The 20662-nt window shown below is 44.2% G+C and overlaps 1 protein-coding gene across 2 annotated transcripts in view; it reads right to left on the bottom strand.

Moving 5' to 3' along the window:
- Window positions 1–15671, bottom strand: part of LOC115128530 (trafficking protein particle complex subunit 9-like) — a 330259-nt gene extending 314588 nt beyond the window's left edge. For both annotated transcript variants that reach the window (XM_065017786.1, XM_065017785.1), the window contains exons 1-10: window positions 15563–15671; window positions 14389–14533; window positions 14035–14133; window positions 13332–13687; window positions 10781–10926; window positions 10338–10475; window positions 9465–9491; window positions 7180–7301; window positions 5285–5410; window positions 3133–3349 (exon numbers count right to left, since the gene is read on the bottom strand). In XM_065017786.1, coding sequence (XP_064873858.1) covers window positions 3133–3349; window positions 5285–5410; window positions 7180–7301; window positions 9465–9491; window positions 10338–10475; window positions 10781–10926; window positions 13332–13687; window positions 14035–14133; window positions 14389–14517 — 1360 coding nt within the window. In that variant the 5' untranslated portion in view covers window positions 14518–14533; window positions 15563–15671. The remainder of the gene's footprint in view (window positions 1–3132; window positions 3350–5284; window positions 5411–7179; window positions 7302–9464; window positions 9492–10337; window positions 10476–10780; window positions 10927–13331; window positions 13688–14034; window positions 14134–14388; window positions 14534–15562) is intronic.
- Between the last annotated feature and the right edge of the window lie 4991 nt (window positions 15672–20662).

The raw sequence follows: 20662 nt of genomic DNA on the forward strand, positions 1-20662 counted from the left end.
TGTGGCGCCCACTAAGCAATCTATATATAGCAGCATCCACCTGTCTGTAACACCATGTGATGCTACCGCTGCTTATCTGAAGGGCACCAATACAGAGGAAGACACACTGTGGCTGCTGCTCTCCCTCTCTCCCCCTTGCTCTCTGTCACTCTCTCCATGCATGGGAGCTCTGTATTAACTCCTTAACTGCTACACTGAACAAAAATAAAATGTAAAGCGGTAGTCCCATGTTTCATGAGCTGAAATAAAAGATCCCAAAAATGTTTATCTCAAATCTTGTGCACAAATTTGTTTACATCCCTGTTAACATTTATTCTCTGCCAATATAATCCATCCACCTGACAGGTGTGGCATATGAAGTAGCTAAGTAAAAAGCATGATCATTACACAGGTGCACCTTGTGCTGGGGAAAATAAAAGGCCACTAAAATGTGCAGTTGTCAAACACCACAATGCCACAGATGTCTCAAGTTGAGGGAGCGGGCAATTGGCATCCTGAATGCAGGAATGTCCACCAGAGCTGTTACCCGAGAATTGAATGTTAATTTCTCTACCATAACACGACTCCAAAGTTAAGAGAATTTGGCAGCGCGTCCAACCGGCCGCACAACAGCAGAAGTGCATCCACGCCAGGCCCTCCACATCCAGCTTCTTCACTTACGGCATCGTCTGAAACCAGCCACCTGGACAGCTGATGAAACTGTGGGTTTGCACAACCGAATAATTGTTGCACCAACTGTCAGAAACGCTCAGGGAAGCTCATCTGCGTGCTCATCGTCCTCACCAGGTTCTTGACCTGACTGCAGTCTTCAGTAGGCAAATCCTAACCTTCCATCGCCACTGGCACGCTGGAGAAGTGTGGTCTTCATGGATGAACCCTGGTTTCAACTATTCCGGGCAGATGGCAGACAGCGTGTATGGCGTTGTGTGGGAGAGTGGTTTGCTGATGTCAACGTTGTGAACAGTGCCCCATGGTGGCGGTGGGGTTATGGTATTGGCAGGCATAAGTTATGAACAACAAACACAATTACATTTTATTGATGGTAACTTGAATGCACAGAGATACCGTGACATGATCCTGAGACCTACTGTCATGCCATTCATCCGCCGCCATCACCTCATGTTTCAGCATGATAATGCACGGCCCCATGTTGCAAGGATCTGGACACAATTCCTGGAAGATGAAATTGTACAAGTTCTTCCATGGCCATGTTACCCATTGAGCATGTTGGGGATGCTGTGGATTGTGTACGATAGCGTGTTCCAGTTCCCGCCAATATCCAGTAACTTTTCACAGCCGTTGAAGAGGAGTGGGACAACATTACAAAGGCCACAATCAACAGCCTGATCAACTCTATGTGAAGGAGATGTGTAGCACTGCATGAGGCAAACGGTGGTCACACTGACTGACTGGATACTGACTGGTTCTCTGATCCACACCCCTACTTTTTTTGTTTTAAGGTATCTCTGTATTCCCAATCGTGAAATCCATAGATTAGGGTCTGAATTTATTTTAATTGACTGATTTCCTTTAACTCAGTAAAATTGTGGTATGTTGAGTTTATATTTTTGTTCAGGATAAATAAAAGGTATCCTAGAACCTCTCTCTCTCTCCCCCAGCTAAATGTCTTCTGTGGTATTTTCGAGGCGGTATTCAAGGTGTCTGGGAATCCAATTAGCACCACCATTATAATGACACGCAGCACAATGCTCAACCTGTCACAAACACACCACCTGTCACACAGTGTCTGTATCAAAAGGGACTGTACCTTCTTGTAGGAGACTTAGCAATTTCATGTAAGGGGACGTTTGATACTACTGTCCTCCCCTACAGTCATTGGGGGGGCAGGTAGCCTAGTGGTTAGAGCGTTGGACTAGTAAACGAAAGGTTGCAAGATCAAATCCCCAAGCTGACAAGGTAAAAATCTGTCATTCTGCCCCTGAACTAGGCAGGTAACTGTTCCAAGGCAGTCATTGAAATTAAACATTTGTTCTAAACTGACTTGCCTAGTTAAATAAAAGGTACAGAAAAAATGTACAATTTAAGCATGAAGAGTGCATGGTAGCTAAATGACTTATTGTGAGTTTGTGGTCTTCGAAACAGTATGTCCTCTGAACTGAGGGAAATAGAGGCCAGGCAGAGATAAAAATAGCCTGAGGGAGGGATGGGAGAGAGAGAAAGGATAAAGAGGAGCGAGAGGCGGTCCTCTCAACCTGGTAAAGAGGAGAGTACTGAGGGCTCCCGAGCCAATTAAAAACCAATTCGCTCGTTCATCTCTCTGCCCGCCAGTCCTGTACCCTGTTGGAATGCACTTTTGAGCCCCATTTCCTCTGACGTTACCCTCCTGCACCAGGGGCCTGGCTAGCTCTCCTCACAGCTCAATTATCTCCCACCTGACACCTCTCCTCAGGCTGAAGGTCTCAGAGGCATGGCTGTAGTAGAAAGGCATGCTGCCTTATGAACAACCTGTCGGTCAGTCTTTGTTTTGTAAAAGAATATCGGGAGGAAGAAATCCAGTCGACACAAATCACAATAGTTTTCCTCTCTTCCCTTCACTGTTCCATAGAAGTGGAGGTCAACAACAACGCCTCTCTCTCTCTGTCTGACAAACTCTCCTCAAGTGAGTCCTTTGAACGAGGATCACAGTAGAGATATAGATGACGCTAAATCGTTGTTTTGTCTGTCAGCGTTTCTTTTACGCTCCAACCCCTCGTGGTGGAGTGGGTCGAGCAGGGTCAGGTTCAAGAGCCTGCGGTGTACAGCAGCTTATCCTGAGGACCATGAGTGTGTGTGTGTGTGTGTGTGTGTGTGTGTGTGTGCATCAGGCAGAGTGGCGGTTTATAAAGGCCTGGGTCAGTGCAGGTCTCAAATCAACTGTGTCTCTCTATGCGCAAAGTGGTGCCTTGAATACGTATTACCCCTGAGAAGAACTCTTGAAGGGGAGACCCTTTAAATAAAGCTCACGGCAGGGGAAGGCAATGTTATTACATTTCTCACTTTGAGTATTGATGTTACTGAAACAGGGGTGTGTGTGTGTGTCTTTTATTGATGATTTAAAAGTTCTAGGGGATCCCTCACCAGTGTGTGTATAGGACACTTTGAGACAGAGGAGAGGCATATCCAATCGGGTACCTTTGCTGAAGTCTTTGGGGTCGAGGGAGAGGCTGTATCCAGGCAGGGTCTCCAGCAGCAGCTTGTAGCAGGCCCTCCAGCCAGGCTCTGGGATGGTGGGGGCCACACACTGCATGGCTGCTACCCGCTTGAAGAAGGCTGACTTACGGTGGAAACCAATCAGGTGGTAGAGCTCAGAGAGGATGCTGTAACGCTGGATCTTCTCTTCCTCTGACAGCTGAGAAGACAGGAGAGATCATTGGTTGGTAGGTTGACTCTAGTAGATTATTGAAAAACTATTTAAACCACACACTGCATGTAAAATGTATGCATACATGACTAAGTCAGACTTAGTGTTATCGTCAAGGATTTATAATGAACAACAATATAAACGCAACATGTAAAGTGTTGGTCCCATGTTTCATGAGCTGAAATAAAAGATCCCAGAAATGTGCCATATGCACAAAAAGCTGAAAAGATTTTGTGCACAAATTTCTTTACATCCCTGTTAGTGAGCATGTCCTTTGCCAACATAATCCATCCACCAGACTGGTGTGTCATATCATGAAGTTGATTAAACAGCATGGTCATTACACAGGTGCACCTTGTGCTGGGGACAATAAAAGGCCACTAAAATGTGTCGTTTTGTCACACAACACAATGCCAGAAGTTTTGAGGGAGCGTGCAATTGGCAGGAATGTCCACCAGAACTTTTGCCAGAGAATTCAATGTTTATTTCTCTACCACCTCCAATGTTGTTTTAGAGAATTTGGCAGTACGTCCAACCGTCCTCACAACAGCAGACCACGTGTAACCACACCAGCCCAGGACCGCCACATCCGTCTTCTTCACCTGCGGGATCGTCTGAGACCAGCCACCCAGACAGTTGATGAAACTAAGCAGTATTTGTGTCTGTAATAAAGCTCTTTTGTGGGTAAAAACTCATTCTGATTGGCTGGGCCTGGCTGCCCAGTGGGAGGGCCTGGCTCCCAAGAGGGTGGGCCTAAGCCCTCCCGGGCCCACCCATGGCTGCGCCCCGGCCCAGTCATGCGAAATGTATTTCAATTGACTGATTTCCTTATATGAACAGTTACATTTAGCATCTGCTAAATGGTATATAATATTATTCTAAAATCCTTGACGAAAACACACAAAAAGTTGTACAGCTTATTTCCAAATAAATCTCTGAAAAGTTCAATTTGATTTATACAAATTATTAAATATATTATATATAATATATTAAACAAATCTATGGAAAGGATATGAGAACGATCAAAGTCACTGCACACAGTCACTGCACACAGTCACTGCACACAGTCACTGCACACAGGCAGAACAGGCCGAGCCTCAAGTGAGATTTCCCTCCTACAGAGCAGATCCTGAATTGATCAGGGTTTCAGTTCCTTGCAGGATGGCCTCAGGTACCTGTCAGAAGAGCTGTATTATGGGACCGGGCTGTCGGCAGGCAGATCCTCTGGTGATCATCACACAGGAAAGCAGCAGAGACAGGTGCCTGACTACAGGACCTGGAGCCAGAGCATGAAGCCTAGGTGTCAACACTCTCCGTGGGACCTCTGGTGTCAACACTCTCCGTGGGACCTCTGGTGTCAACACTCTCCGTGGGACCTCTGGTGTCAACACTCTCCGCTGGGACCTCTGGTGTCAACACTCTCCGTGGGACCTCTGGTGTCAACACTCTCCGTGGGACCTCTGGTGTCAACACTCTCCGTGGGACCTCTGGTGTCAACACTCTCCGTGGGACCTCTGGTGTCAACACTCAACCTCTGGTGTCACACTCTCCGTGGGACCTCTGGTGTCAACACTCTCCGTGGGACCTCTGGTGTCAACACTCTCCGTGGGACCTCTGGTGTCAACACTCTCCGTGGGACCTCTGGTGTCAACACTCTCCGTGGGACCTCTGGTGTCAACACTCTCCGTGGGACCTCTGGTGTCCCATACGGCCAGGAGTCTTTCCTGGATATGATCTGACTAGGTAAAACTCTGGGCCCTGGTTATAGACTACAACTAGGGACCAGGGTTTGTCCTGAATACGAGATCTAAGCATGGGACTTGACTAGGCAAAACTCTGGTCCCTAACTAGCAGAATGTGTGCGAGACCAGGATGATGGTTCACCCACAGAGAGGTACATCTACAGGTCAGGTGAGGTCTTACCTGTCCCAGGTTGATGTAGACAGCATTCTGGAGGAACTCTGAGGCCTCCATGGCCCTCTTCTGAATGGCTAGCACCCTGACTGCCTTCACACACGCCTCCAGCTCTATCACGCCTGCATTCTTATACTGGGGGAGGAATGGAAGGAGAGGGAGAGACAGGGATAAAGAGAGAGAACGCAAGAGGGCAATAAGAACAGACAAGGCCCAGGCTCAGCATAAGGAAAACGTAAGAAACCAATGAGGACTACATTGACTTTTCCCACCCGGCGTAATAATCTGAACCGATGTATTCCATCATGTCTCTTTCGCTCTCTGTGCTCCAGACATCATTATCAGATTACTGATTCTAGTTCATGTGGTGATACGGCACCTAGGTCGTTCATTATTACTTCGTGCCACATGGTTCTTTCAGGGGAGTCCCGGGTTCTCCCCGAGTAGCAGTTCTAATGAAGTAGAAACCTGAGTGGAGGTACAACAGTGCTCTCACACACCCCTCCCACTCCTATCCCCATTGTCTCCTTACTAAACTGCAATTCATATTTGAATGGCCCTGTCGTGTTGAGATAATGTAATTTAATTTGGAGTGAACTAGTTACAGGTATAAGGGCCAAGGGAGGTCAGAGCAAGAAGCCAATTATAATAGTGGAGATAAAGAGTTTCAGAAGGCCTACTGGGATATTATTTTGTAGTAATTCATTTTACCCTTATTTTACCAGGGAAGTTGACTAAGAACACATTCTCATTTACAGCAACAACCTGGGGAATAGTTACCTGGGGAATAGTTAGAGGAGGGGGGGGGTGAATGAGCCAATTGGAAGCTGGGGATGATTAGGTGACCGTGATGGTATGAGGGACAGATTTTAGCCAGTACACCGGGGCTAACACCCCTACTCTTACGATAAGTGTCATGGGATCTTTAGTGACCAGAGTCAGGACACCCTGTTTTTTTAACCTTATTTAACTAGGCAAGTCAGTTAAGAACAAATTCTTATTTTCAATGACGGCCTAGGAACAGTGGGTTAAGTGCCTGTTCAGGGGCAGTACGACAGATTTGTACCTTGTCAGCTTGGGGGTTTGAACTTGCAACCTTCCGGTTACTAGTCCAACGCTCTAACCACTAGGCTACCCTACTGTGCAACCCGAAAGATGGCAATTAACACAGGGAAATGTCCCCAATCACTGCGCTGGGGCAAAGGGGCGGAGAAAATATTTGACTAAAGGAAAGAGTGCCTCCTCCAACACTACTTCCAGCAGCATCTGGTCTCCCATCCAGTGACCAACCCTGTTTAGCTTCAGAGGCAAGGCAGCAGTGGGAGGTGGTATACTGCTGGGATGTTACACCTCTGTGTTTTTACCCACAAGCTTTAAGGTTTGTTTGTTAACACATACCTGTGCTATACCAGTATAAATAGTTATCAATAGATCAACAATGCAATTAACTAGTGTATTTTATTTTTTTAATTGCAAATGATAGAGTTATAGGGCATTTGAGATGACCCCACACTTCCATTTGGCTATTAGTAACAGACACTGACGTCATTCTAGCTAAGCCTTCCACCGTTGACTCTCTGAGTGCACTCAGACGGTTTCTCCTGTAGTCAGCATGTAGTAGTTTGTTTACAGTGAGACGCCCAACCATCACTGATACCTAGTGCGCTACTGTCCCCTGGTGGAGATGTTGAGAACTGCAAACTGGATCGTGGATAATGGAACAGTCCGCAAAGAGCATTGGTCTTCAAAGTGCAAACACTGGAACATCGTATGTAATAAAGTATGTAGGAGCATTCAGAGCGCGGGTGTCTGCTTCTTTCCTGTGATGGATACTTTTTGTACCCTGCACCTGAAAAACAGATAGCTGTACATACAGTGCTATTGAATGATTCTTGTTCCAATACCTTGCCATAGTAGGAGATGGCCTCCTTGTATTTCTCTATGATGTCCTCAGGGCCCAGGCAGTTCTTGGCCCGACCGATCTCACTGCTGGTGTCTGCACTGATCCCATTGGCTGTGAGGGCACCTGGAGGGACGGGGGAGAGAGAGCGCGAGAGAGAGGGCACGAGAGACAAGGAAAAATTACATTAATGATTGTCAATGTTCAGACCCATCCACCACTTGGTTCTTCACATCCATATCAGCATATCAGTGGAGGCTGCTGAGGGGAGGCCAGAACGGAGCAAATGGAATGGCATCAAATAGATGGAAACCATGTGTTTGATGTATTTGATACCATTCCACTCCGGCCATTACCACGAGCTCATCATCCCCAATTAAGGTGCCACCAACCTCCTGTGATGCATATGGCCAAAGTCACAACAATCAACAATGACATACTCACTGATAAACTGTGTATAGCCTATCTGAGCATACACATTTAACGCAGCCTCGAACAGGAGTTTCAGACACCGAGGTAAAGACAACACGCCATGATTGCCATGCATTGTACACAACAATCTATCTCTAAATAAAAGGCCTTTTGAGGGTCACTGTGCGGTTATGTGATCAAAATGACGCTGACTTCATCATGTGCTCAGTAGCTTGGAATGTTTCAATTGAAATGGTTCAAAACTGAATATGTGCAAGGAGAATCTCTCCTCTACCTATCTGATTTGAATACAAAATGTAGTATTGATAGAACATTGCCTAGCAACAGCTCTAGCTGGCTCCGTAGCAACGGCGTCGCGGCAATGTCACTATGACACAGCGTTACACGTGACTCATAAGACTGGGAACACATGCAGGTACTAGAGATGTATGCGCTCACTGTCCTGTCAGCTGTTTCGGATCAAAGCTCAATACTCCTCTGTAGCTCAGTTGTCGAGCGACGCGCTTTGCAACACCAGGAAAGTGGGCTCGATTCCCAGGACCCCCCCCATCGTAAAACATGTACGCATGCATGACTAAGCTGCTTTGGACAGAAGCGTCTGCTGTAGGGCATATATTATATTTTTGATATAGTAAGTGTTAGACAACTTGTTACAGTCGGAGCTACAGCACTTTACACAGAGCCCTTGGGTTGAATGGTTTAGTAAAACCGACAATAGTTCCTAAAAAAGGAAACATAAGAGCTTTCTGCAGTATTTCTTACTGGTAGGTTGGCCCGAAATGTCTCACACTGAACACTTCTACATTTGAACTTGAGGCTACAGGAAATGCACTCGAACTCGCCAGCAGCATACCACCCTGCATCTCACTGCTGGCTTACTTCTAAAGCTAAGCAGGGTTGGTCCTGGATGGGAGACCAGATGCTACTGGAAATGGTGTTGGAGGGCCAGAATCCCACAGGGCAGTGATTGGGGACATTGCTCTGTGTAGGGTGCGGTCTTCGATGGGATGTTAAACGGGTGTCCTAACTCTCTGTGGTCACTAAAAGAGCCCATGGCACTTATCGTAAGAGTAGGGGTGTTAACCCCAGTGTCCTGGCTAAATTCCCAATCTGGCCCCCATACCATCACCGTCACCTAATCATCCCCAGTTTACAACTGGCTCATTCATCCCCTCTCCTCTCCCCTGTAACTACTCCCCAGGTCAATGCTGTAAATGAGAATGTGTTCTCAGTCAATTTACCTGGTAAAATAAGGGTTCAATCAAATTAAATAAAAATTGTTTGGATGCCTCAATCAGCAGTGTTGGGATTTCAATAGCAACATCGCCACCTCCTGGTGCATGTCTAAACTTATTTGAAATAATAGACCAATCACTTCCTTTTGAAATCTAATAGGAGGTTACGTGGTTCTTCTTCTACAGTGTTGGATATAATGTCCTTGAACATGATTTTAAAATGGTTACTATTCATTGATTAGAAGAAGAGGTCAATGGCGTGATCAAGCATGAACGCCAAACAACATTAACGCTGACAAGAATAACAGAAATACAATCCCTGCCTTAAGAGGGGGAAAAAACATCCGTTTTGATTTACCAGTGGTGGAAACAATCAAAGTTGGAATCAGATGTAGTGCAATGGGTTGTTAGCCTGGTCCCAGATCTGTTTGTATTGTCAGGCCTTAGTCGGAGAGACACCGCTAACAGATCTGAGAACAAGCTAGGGAAGCTGTCGTCACAAAAAGCATGGGACGTTGAATGAAAGCAAACACACAGACAGACAGCAGGAAAACACACACAGGTGAGATGTCTAGGTAGAAGTAGAGCTACGCAGTGCTGGCCGGTTAGTGTCATACCATACCTGGGTCAATGAGTACCTCCTGTGCCCCTACAGTAACAGACAGACACACAGAGAGAGAATGAAGGTTCACACAGTGCAGTTAGTTATTGAAAGCAATGTTAGTCCCCAAACAAGCCACTTTTCAGCCGGTTCCTTGAGACTTTCCCATCCCTCCCTGCGCTATAGTAGGCTAATGCTAATTACTTGTACAAGTAAAAGCTAAATATGTGTTGTTATTTAGGGGTTAAAGTAAGTGACTAGTCAATCATATTAAGTAAAGATATGGGTGAATGGAAATATGATAGTAAATAAGGTTCAGAACAAATGGGTTAGGATGTGGGGGCCACCGGATGTCTCAGGTAATGTTGTCCAGGGCACAGAACAGAAGTAGCTGGGCTGAGAAAAGCAAAGCTTGGGTTGCCATAGTAGCTGCAGTTGCTTGGGCCACACAGATCTCTTCCTTCCAACGGTCATAAAATCACAGCTCATTCAGAAACCTCCGGACATCTTCCACAACTTTTTATCTTAATTAACAACAACACAATCCACAATCCACCCTCCAGAACCACATTACAACCGTACATCCAACCCCCCCTCTCCAACCGTACAGACAGCCCCCTGAGCCACCACACCTCCTGAAACATCTCCACACTCTTCATTTTATAAGAAACTTCAAACCTAAGGCACGCAGCGACCATCCCTTTCAATAATAACACCGGGTCTGCCCCCCCCCCCCCCCCCCCGGACCCGGTTCCTCCTTGGCTTGGCCAAACAAAAGGTTCAACAAAACACATTTTACCCCTTCACTGCTTGTGCACCTCAGGCCCCATCACAAACATCCCCACAGAGAAGACCACCCCCAACCTCACACACAGAGAGGGGAGTGCTGCTTACCTGGCCGGTGTCTCTTCCCTGCGTCGGCTGCCTGTCCCTGGCCCTGTGCCAGGCTGGGTTTGCGTCCAGAAGCCTTCCCTGCTGTTCCTCCAGGGTAGTGGAAGATAACAGAGGCTGAACACAGGCCCTCTAACGCAGCTGGAGAACCAAAACACAAGGGAGATGTTATGATACTCTGTTTCATTGACACAAGTATTTCTAAAGGGCATTCTGTATGTACGGCAAGGGTGGCGAACAGTCCTCCTGGAGAACTACTGGGCTTGGCAGGTTTTTGCTACTACCCTGTTGTAGCACACCTGACTCCGATCCTCATCTGGTTCAAGGTCATGGTGAGCAGGTGATTAACAGAACCTGGTGTGTTATAGAAGGGTCGGAGCAAAAACCTGCAGAGTCTCCAACCCTGCTTTTTGGGATCTGAGAAAAGAGCAGGAGCCATGTCTTACCCCCCAGCCAGAGGAAGTCATTGACAGAGCGGAGCAGCTCCACAGCCATGTGATAGTGGACCAGGGCATCCTGCAACATGCCTGCCTGCAAACACAGGTCCCCAACGTGCTTCCTCATACGGCCCTGGCAACGCTTCTTATAGTGCCTAAATGAGGAGGAGGAGGGAAACATCAACTAGAGTGTCAGATGTCGTAGAGATATCCATAGACAATACAACTTTGTCCACGTTACAACAATTATCCAAGTAGGGTTTACTTTTGAAGTCCTTTTTACAAAACCCCTCTTTCGTTGTCTTCTCTCATTCGTACGGTCTCCCAAACATAAGTCTTCATTTTAGCATAATGTATTTTCTTACCCAGGTACCATTGGGTGCTAGCAGAGGAGACTCGCTGTTGAATGAATCTCATCAGTTACAGGGGGTGCGTGTGGGGTGGGATAGCACAAGCAAGGGAGACAGGGTTTTGGGAGGGGAGAACCCAATAGAGAGAAATAACCAGAACCACCCTGATCCTGAAGTCTTGCACGTTAAACACACAAGGATTGAAGAGGGGGCAGACATCACCACAGTTTGTCATTCTAACAAAAGAAAAACAGGGGCCAGTTTAATACGAGTGCAAGACCTCTGTCTAACTCTTTACTGGAGCCTGAGATACTGGGAAGGTCAAGGGTCAAACCCACCTAACATTGTTTAACCTAGAGAGCATGATGCTGTGTCAATGGGGCTAAATGGGGTTGATTTCCATACTATTAGTGAATTAAATGGTACAATAGCTCATACTGTTCAAATTCAGTATAATGAGTTGGGTCCAAACTTTTCAGTTGAAAAAAAGTAGGCCTGTAACCATTTGTAAGCTTAGTTTGTGAAATTAAATGAGCAATACATTTTGTATGGTCTGCTGAGAAGGACGTTGACACCATATTGAAAGTCATGCTTCAATAAGTAGGTGCAATAAAGATCCTAGCGAAAGTTGAAGCATCCCTCCATGAATCACGGATATACGAGATCCATGTTAAAGTGTAGTAGCAGCAGAATATAGAAGAAGACGTGAGATCCATGTTATAGAATGTGTGAAGAATCAGAGTAGACCTTATTCACCCAGTCATGCTCGGGTCACGTGACACAACCTTCCCAATCATCAAGTTCCTGAAAGGCTGGACAAACCTTCACAAGCCTCAGTCACCGATAGTGTCATGTATTCTGCACGTCCAAACTATCAGCTCCTTCTGAACTCTTATGGTTCTATTTCATACAGAGTTGAGCGGAGCGATGAGTTTGGATCTAAGCTATGAACCCATGCACAAGAACACTGAGGTAAGGGCCTGGGCAGTGTCTCCTTTAGGGCCGGGGCTTAAGCTGATGGAACTGGGATGGACTTAATAACTAAAGCAATTTGTCTAACAGCGTCTCACCTTTTCACACCCAACAATAAACTCACAGGACAGTATGAAAGGAAAGAAAATGAGAAAGACAAATAAAGTAACCAAGATACACAAAGAAAAAAAGGAAGCAACATTTTTTTTAAACAAAAATAAACAAGGAAATAAACACGCAAGGTTCAGACGGTTGTCCTTAGCAACATTAATATAATGACAACGCTATCTTGACAATGGACATCAGAAACACTGAGGTCAGGATTTTTCCAACCCCACATAACAAACATTAGCACAAGAATGTTGTTAGTGTAATTACCATCACCTTGTAACAATCATGAAACCACCATCTAACAACCATTACATGCTGAGGACAGCGCATGCGCCATCGTCCGCTTATTCACTTTGTCCTTCCAGACGTGATCAGGACACGCAGGTTGAAATGTCAAAATTAACTCTGAACCAACTATATTCATTTGGGGACAGGTCAAAAAGCATTAAACACTTATGGCAATTTAGCTAGCTAGCTTGCTGTTGATAGCTAATTTGTCCTGGGATATAAACATTGGGTTGTTATTTTACATTAAATGCACAAGGTCCTCTACTCCGACAATTAATCCACAAATAAAGGGGTAAACCGAGTTAGTTTCTATTAATCTCTCCTCCTTCAGGCTTCTTCTTCAGACTTTATAGAGGTCGGCAACCAACTTTAAGGTGCATTGCCGCCACCAACTGGGCTGTTGTGTGGACCTCAGTTCATATTTTAATTACCTACGTTGGTTTATGCCCCTAAAAACCAATGAGGAGACGAGAGGCGGGACTTGCAGCATGTCAAGCGTCACAAATAGAACCAAGTTCTGTGGGCCCAATGATTGAATAACATGTGTGTGTACATTTATTTTGCCACGCTCGCGCACGTAACGCGAGCGGTGTGGTCAGCATGTTAGGCTACACTTGTCAAATATAGTATTCAGGCATTTTATCAACTGTAAAACTAATACTCTGTTTATACATTCTGCAGTCAGTCACAGTACAGGCACATACAAAGTGTTTAATAACCAATTATCTTGTTGGTTCCAAATCCATTCAACAGCTGAAATATTACATAGGCAGCAAAAAAATGTGGATGATTCCAACCCTCTAAAAGCCAAATAGAGTGCAGAAGAAAAGACAACTCACCTGCTATCAGTGTCCAGCCCCACAAAGTCTTTCTTCTCAAAGGGAACACAGAGCAGTGGTATCTTATCCCCAGACTTGTCTGTGGCTCTATCCAGCCTCTTGGACTCCAGCACAATGAAGATAGACTCCACAAAGTCCTCCACCCTTTTCTCCACATTGGGACAGTCCTCATAGCTAGAGTAGAAGGCCACATCCGTCCTCTGCTGCTCTGCTATCTCCCCCTGCAGCCCGAACACCAGGAGCCGTGAGTCGTACAGTGTGGCTCCGAACACCTCCTTCTGGCTGTGGAAACGGTCCAACGTCTGGGGCCACTCTTTAGCCGAACCACAGGTCGTCACGGAGATGAGGCCCACCACCTAAACAGACAGGTCTTTATTATTCCTGAGAGGAAATTCTTGCACAGGACAAAAAGACACAGATACTGTAGAGCAGAGATTCTCAAAACTTTCCTCTGGGACCTCCAGACGTTTCACCGTTTTGTTGTAGCTCTAAAGTAACACAACTACTGTAATTCATGTAGTCAAGTGCTTGTTGATTAGTTGAATCAGGTATGCAAACTCTGAAATAGTTCAAATACATGGAACAGCTGCGGATCCCCAAGGAAAGGTTTGCAAAAGGCTGTTGTGCAGGACACATAAAAAAACTAAGCGCATTTCTGAAACCCAAAGACGGCAGAAAAATAGGAACAATAAAAGCCACAAACCTTGCGGTGTGTCTGGAAGTCTCCCCACTCGTTGTTCTCCGGGAGGTAGTGGTGGCGGTAACGGATATAGAGGTTTCGCTGGGAGTCCCGGATGGACACCTTTGTTTCAATGGCACGAAAAGGCAAAACACACAACAAAATAGGGATAATTTGATAATCAGCATCCAACAATAAAACATTTACATAAAAAACAAATAAGTTTGCCGGGGGTTACATATTTCAATAAATAATAACACATAGGCCTATGTGTGTCCCAAATGCTACCCTATATAGTGCACTACTTTTGACCAGAGCGGGCCCTGGAACAGGGTGTAATTTAGGACAGACTTATAGCTAGTACACATGGACGCTGACCTGGGCCACAGAGGCAATGCGTTTGTATATCCTGAAGAACTGGTCCTCAGGGACGATGCCCACAGGTTGGACCACCACCAGGACCGTCTGATGGTCCTCAGCACACTGCATGTAGTCTGGGACACTCATCTCCTTCTCATGGGCTCTGAGGAGCAGGTGAAAAAGACAGAAACATATTGTAGCGGCCTTTAATACCTAGCAACTTCGTCAACAGGTTCGCACCTCGTGGCGTAGCAGTTAAGGTATTGGCTTGACAGTCGCTGGACCCGCATTAGAGTCCAGGTGGGGGTGACCCCCTGAATTTGCTACATTGGTGTCCAAAGTGGGATGGCCATCGGAGAGGTGTGTACACATGTGAGGGACTTGGTTTAGAGAAGAGTGGGGACACGGTCTCCTGAAGGAAGGGGGTAATGCAGCGACCTTTAACCAATACCTAACGACCTCGTCAATTTTTCTGACCTCCTTGCTTAGCTGTTAAGGTGTTTGCTTGACCGGGGTTCGGGTCCCAGTATGATCTTAATTCCTCAACATCTAGCTAAGTTCCATCCACACATACCACAGTCAAGATGTGACATCACTGACAGAGCTAGTAGCACACTTGATTCAAAAGCATTCGGACCATAACCAGGTCACTGCTTGGTTGGAGCAAAAGCCTGCATATCTCAACTCTCTCACTAAGGTTATTTTAGGTTACTATTGACAAGACAGTCGTTCGAAGGAATTGCAAACTACATACGTCGCTTGCGTGACGTGTAGTCCATTCTTAACAACACCGACCATAAAGACAGTTTCAAGCTGGAGTGTAAAGGATCTATCTAGCTAGCTAAAAACAAAGATACTAGTATACTGTGCTAGCCAACCCAGTCAGCTAGCCACATGGCTAAGATACTTTTGTTACAGTAAAAGACACTAAACTTCAAAAATGTAAAGTAGGAAGTCCTACATGTCCAGTTTACTTTCATTCTACAGTCCCCATTTATATTCAGGAATGGGATTATTTCTGCCATCAACATTTACAGAAGAATGACAAGTTTACCTAGCTAGCGACACTGACTGTCTCTAGTTAGCCAATGTTGGTATGATACCTGGTTGTTAAACTATCGTCAGGCTTGTTGCCTCCTCAGCCACAAACTGGAGCATTTATTTATCAAAACATGCCAAGAATTGACGTTACCTTGATATATATTGTGACAGAAACGTTTGACAGTCCAATTCTCGTTCGTAAAAATAGACAGTTTCCCGAATGAACTCTTCTTCTCTATCAGTTACATTGACAAATACTATGAATAGCGTGCATCACTGCCCTCCTATGTCCACTGCTGGTACTGTGGGCTCCCATACTCCCAATATGTTGCTGTGCAACCTGGAATTTAGATTTGGTTGCACTACTGGCAACAACAACAAAAAACATAAACCTGGATATTACATTGAATGGCAAAAATATATTTGCAAAGTTGTTAAATTTGCGTTTCGTATACATTGTATTATCTCACCCATGAAAATGAAATTCAGCAACTCTTAGAGAACGGTACAATGATACAAATGCTTATTTTATGTTAAACGTAAAACCAACGCGTTTCTGCCCTTAGATTTCGTTGCTGTTTTACAGATTGTTATTCTTACAGCCTGAATAAAGGGAGGCTTTCACACATTTCAAACCCGCCTCCTATTGGTCCGATTTTTGCAACTAATTTACCAATCACATCACGTGTTGTGTTGTATTCCCATTGTTATTGGTCCCTGAACCCATAGGAGACCATTTTTAAATATATAAAATCCTCCTTCACATAATAATTACATTTGTATTCTTAGTTGGATACCTGGTATTTTTATGTGAATACTTTAAATCCAGGCTGTAAGATTTACCATTGGATTTTGAAGAGTATTCTTTCTGAATACCTTGATGAGTTTCGTACTAAAGACTCTTACTCAACTGTTTGTTTTTGCTCTCGTAAAACACAGGCTAGGCCTACTTGAAACCAATACAAATTGAGGAAGTGCTTGTGTGTGAACAGAATCACACAGCAGTGAAATGTATTTGCTGCATGGCTTGATGAGGTCAATTCCACTCAGCTTCTAAATCAGTCGTTTTTTATTGACTTATACCTGGTTGTAATACACAGAACAAAACTGTAAATGCAACATGTAAAGTCAGTGGTGTAAAGGACTTACAGTTGAAGTGGGAAGTTTACATACACCTTAGACAAATACATTTAAACTCAGTTTTTCACAATTCCTGACATTTAATCCGAGTAAAAATCCCCTGTTTTAGGTCAGTTAGGATCACCACTTTATTTTAAGAATGTCATAATAATAGTAGAGAGAATGATTTATTTCTGCGTTTATTTCTTTCATCACATTGACAGTGGGTCAGAAGTTTACATGCACTCAATTAGTATTTGGTAGTATTGCCTTTAAATTGTTTAACTTGGGTCAAACATTTCGGGTAGCCTTCCACAAGCTTCCCACAATAAGTTGGGTGAATTTTGGCCCATTCCTCCTGACAGAGCCGGTGTAACTGAGTCAGGTTTGTAGGCTTTGCTCACACACGCTATTTCAGTTCTGCCAACACATTTTCTATAGGATTGAGGTTAGTGCTTTGTGATGGCCACTCCAATACTTTGACTGTATTGTCCTTAAGCCATTTTGCCACAACTTTGGAAGTATGTTTGGGGTCCATTTGGAAGACCCATTAGCGACCAAGCTTTCTGATGTCTTCAGATGTTGCTTCAATATATCCACATAATTTTCCTCCCTCATGAAGCGATCTCTTTTGTGAAGTGCGCCTGGTCCCTCCTGCAGCAAAGCACCCCCACAACATGATGCTGCCACCCCCGTGCTTCACAGTTGGGATGGTGTTCTTTGGCTTGCAAGCCTCCCCTTTTTTCCTCCAAACATAACGATGGTCATTATGGCCAAACAGTTCTATTTTTCCTTCATCAGACCAGAGTACATTTCTCCAAAAAGTCCGATCTTTGTCCTCATGTGCAGTTGCAAACCGTAGTCTGGCTTTTTATGGCGGTTTTGGAGCAGTGGCATCTTCCTTGCTGAGCGGCCTTTCAGATTATGTCGATATAGGACTCATTTTACTGTGGATATAGATACTTTTGTTCCGGTTTCCTCCAGCATCTTCACATGGTCCTTTGCTGTTGTTCTGGGATTGATTTTCAGTTTTCGCACCAAAAGTAAGTTCATCTCTAGGAGACAGAACGCGTCTCCGTCCTGAGCGGTGTGACGGCTGCGTGGTCCCATGGTGTTTATACTTGCATACTATTGTTTGTACAGATGAACGTGGTACCTTCAGGCGTTTGGAAATTGTTCCCAAGGATGAACCAGACTTGTGGAGGTCTACAATTTATTTTCTGAGGTCTTGGCTGATTTCTTTTGATTTTCCCATGATGTCAAGCAAAGAGGCACTGAGTTTGAGTAGGCCTTGAAATACATCCACAGGTGCACCTTCAATTGACTCAAATGATGTCAATTAGTCTACCAGAAGCTTCTAAAGCCATGACATAATTTCCTGGAATTTTCCAAGCTGTTTAAAGGCACAGTCAACTTAGTGTATGTAAACTTCTGACCCACTGGAATTGTGATACAGTGAAATGAGTGAAATAATCGGTCTGTAAACAATTGTTGGAAAAATGACATGTGTCATGCACAAAGTAGATGTCCTAACCGACTTGCCAAAACTATAGTTTGTTAACAAGAAATTTGTGGAGTGGTTTTAAAACGAGTTTTAATGACTCCAACCTAAGCGTATGTAAACTTCCGACTTCAACTGTAAGTAAAAAATATTTCAAAGTACTACTTAAGTCGTTTTTTGGGTTATCTGTGCTTTACTTTACTATTTATATTTTTGACAACTTTTGGACTCACTAAACACAGAGACATCTTTTGTAAATAATGTCTGAGTGTTGGAGTGTGCCCCTTGCTATCCGTACATTTCTTTTATGATGTCATCTGGTTTGCTTAATATAAGGAATTTGAAATTATTTATACATTTACTTTTGATACTTAAGTATATTTAAAACCAAATACTTTTATACTTTCACTCAAGTTGTATTTTGCTGAGTGACTCACTTTTACTTGAGTAACTTTCTATTAAGGTATCTTTACTTAAGTATGACAATTGGGTACTTTTTCTACCACTGTGTAAAGTGTTGGTTCCATGTTTCACGAGCTGAAATCAAATATCCCAGACATTTTTATACGCACATAAAATTTATTTTTCATCTTTTGTGCACACATTTCTGAGTACATCCCTATGAGTGAGCATTTTTCCTTTGCCAATATAATCCATCCCACCTGACAGGTGCGGCATATCAAGAAGATGATTAAAGAGCATGATCATTACACAGGTGCACCTTGTGCTGGGGACAATAAATGACCACTTTAAAATGTGCAGTTTTGTCACACAACACAATGCAACTCAATGCACAATGTCTCAAGTTTTGAGGGAACGTGCAATCTGCATGCAGACTGCAGGAATGTCCACCAGAGAATGGAATGTTCATTTCTCCACCATAAGCCTCCAACGCCGTTTTAGAGAATTTGGCAGTACGTCCAACCGGCCTCACAACCACAGACCACGTGTAACCACGCCGGCCCAGGACCTCCACATCCAGCTTCTTCACCTTCTTCATGTCTGTTGCGTTTATATTTTTGTTCAGTATGAGTCTTAATCTTATTTGACCTACCAAGTGGTAGGATTAATACTTAAATAGTAGATCAATAGATGAACAATTTCACAAACATGGATAAGTCTTGGATATTTGTACTGTTATCATTCCACCACTAGATGGACACATGTGCAGCATCAGATAAGGTTTTACAGCCAGTTCCCATCCAGAGCCATGCTGTATATGTATACCCACGGCTCTGTTCCTGTCAACATAGAGGACAGCCTGAAATGAAAACGCTGAGTGGGCTTTAATGATTAACTTCCTGTGCCCGATCATGTGTCAATGGCAGGCCCTGTACACTGAACGATTACAAGCAGACAGGAGTGTAATGTTGTTCTTACTTCCTTTATTGTCATGTCACACCCGTGTTCCCATCAAAACCAGTGACAACTCTTCATGCTATTTTGAGGCCCACCTGTTTACCTAAAAAAAAATGTTTTGTTGTTGCCTGTTTGCATGTTATTTTGGCATTAATATGTCTCACATATCAGTTTGCAAACAATGTGCAAAAAAATAATAATTTAGTTAATAAAGCCGCATACAAACATGGTTTATTTTTTGCTTTCTTCAATAAGGCAGATCCAAAAAGCAGGTGTTTCAGCCTAGCTCAGTGTTTTCTGTGGTGGAGCAGCCAGTGGTAAATGCGTAGCGTTGGGGTTGGTAATGTTCTTTAGTTGCGCTGTGATTGGCTCAGTGCTCTGTCATTCATGAGGACACTACGTCGCCGCAAAATGTACCGGGAGAGCTCGATTATTCAAGCCCCTTGGGTGACAGAACACTGAGCCAATCACGGCGCAACTAAAGAACATTGCCAACCCCAACGCTACGTATCTTCTACTGGCTGCCCCACCACGACAAAAAGCACTGAGCTTCGCTGATAGCCAGGTGTAGCAGTGGTAAAGATTCACTCCATGGTGCTGAAAAGAAAGCTCTGCTGTTGGGACAGCTTTATATAGGCCGTAACAGTTTGTGGGCACTTTTGTCACCGTTAAAGTGCAATTAATGTGTTGTGTTGTGACTTTGCTGGCATGTATTTAAAAAAAATAGTTTGTAGTTTGCCCCACCAAGATTTACATGTTAAAATCGCCACTGATCACAACACACGTGAGAAAACAACTTTTATAGTGTGAGCAAGTTCTGTGGTTTCCTGCTCTTCCCCCGTGAGATGGATGTGTTGATAAAGAGTCTTTTTGCTTTTCCTACACCTACAGTGCCTTGCAAATGTATTCACCCCCTTGGCGTTTTTCCTATTTTGTTGCATTACAACCTGTAATTTAAATGATTTTTATTTGGATTTCATGTAATGGACATACACAACATAGTCCAAATTGGTGAAGTGAAATTTAAAAAATTCTAAAAAATAAAAAACAGAAAGTGGTGCGTGCATATGTATTCACCCCCTTTGCTATGAAGACCCTAAATAAGATCTGGTGCAACCAATTACCTTCAGAAGTAATGTATTTAGTTAAATAAATGAGCTCTTCAAACAGGTCAGGGACAAAGTTGTGGAGAAGTACAGATCAGGGTTGTGATTTTTTTTTTTACATCAGAAACATCCCACGGAGCACCATTATTATTATCCATTATTGAAA

This window comes from Oncorhynchus nerka, linkage group LG4 (genome assembly GCF_034236695.1).
Source record: "Oncorhynchus nerka isolate Pitt River linkage group LG4, Oner_Uvic_2.0, whole genome shotgun sequence".
NCBI lineage: Eukaryota > Metazoa > Chordata > Actinopteri > Salmoniformes > Salmonidae > Oncorhynchus > Oncorhynchus nerka.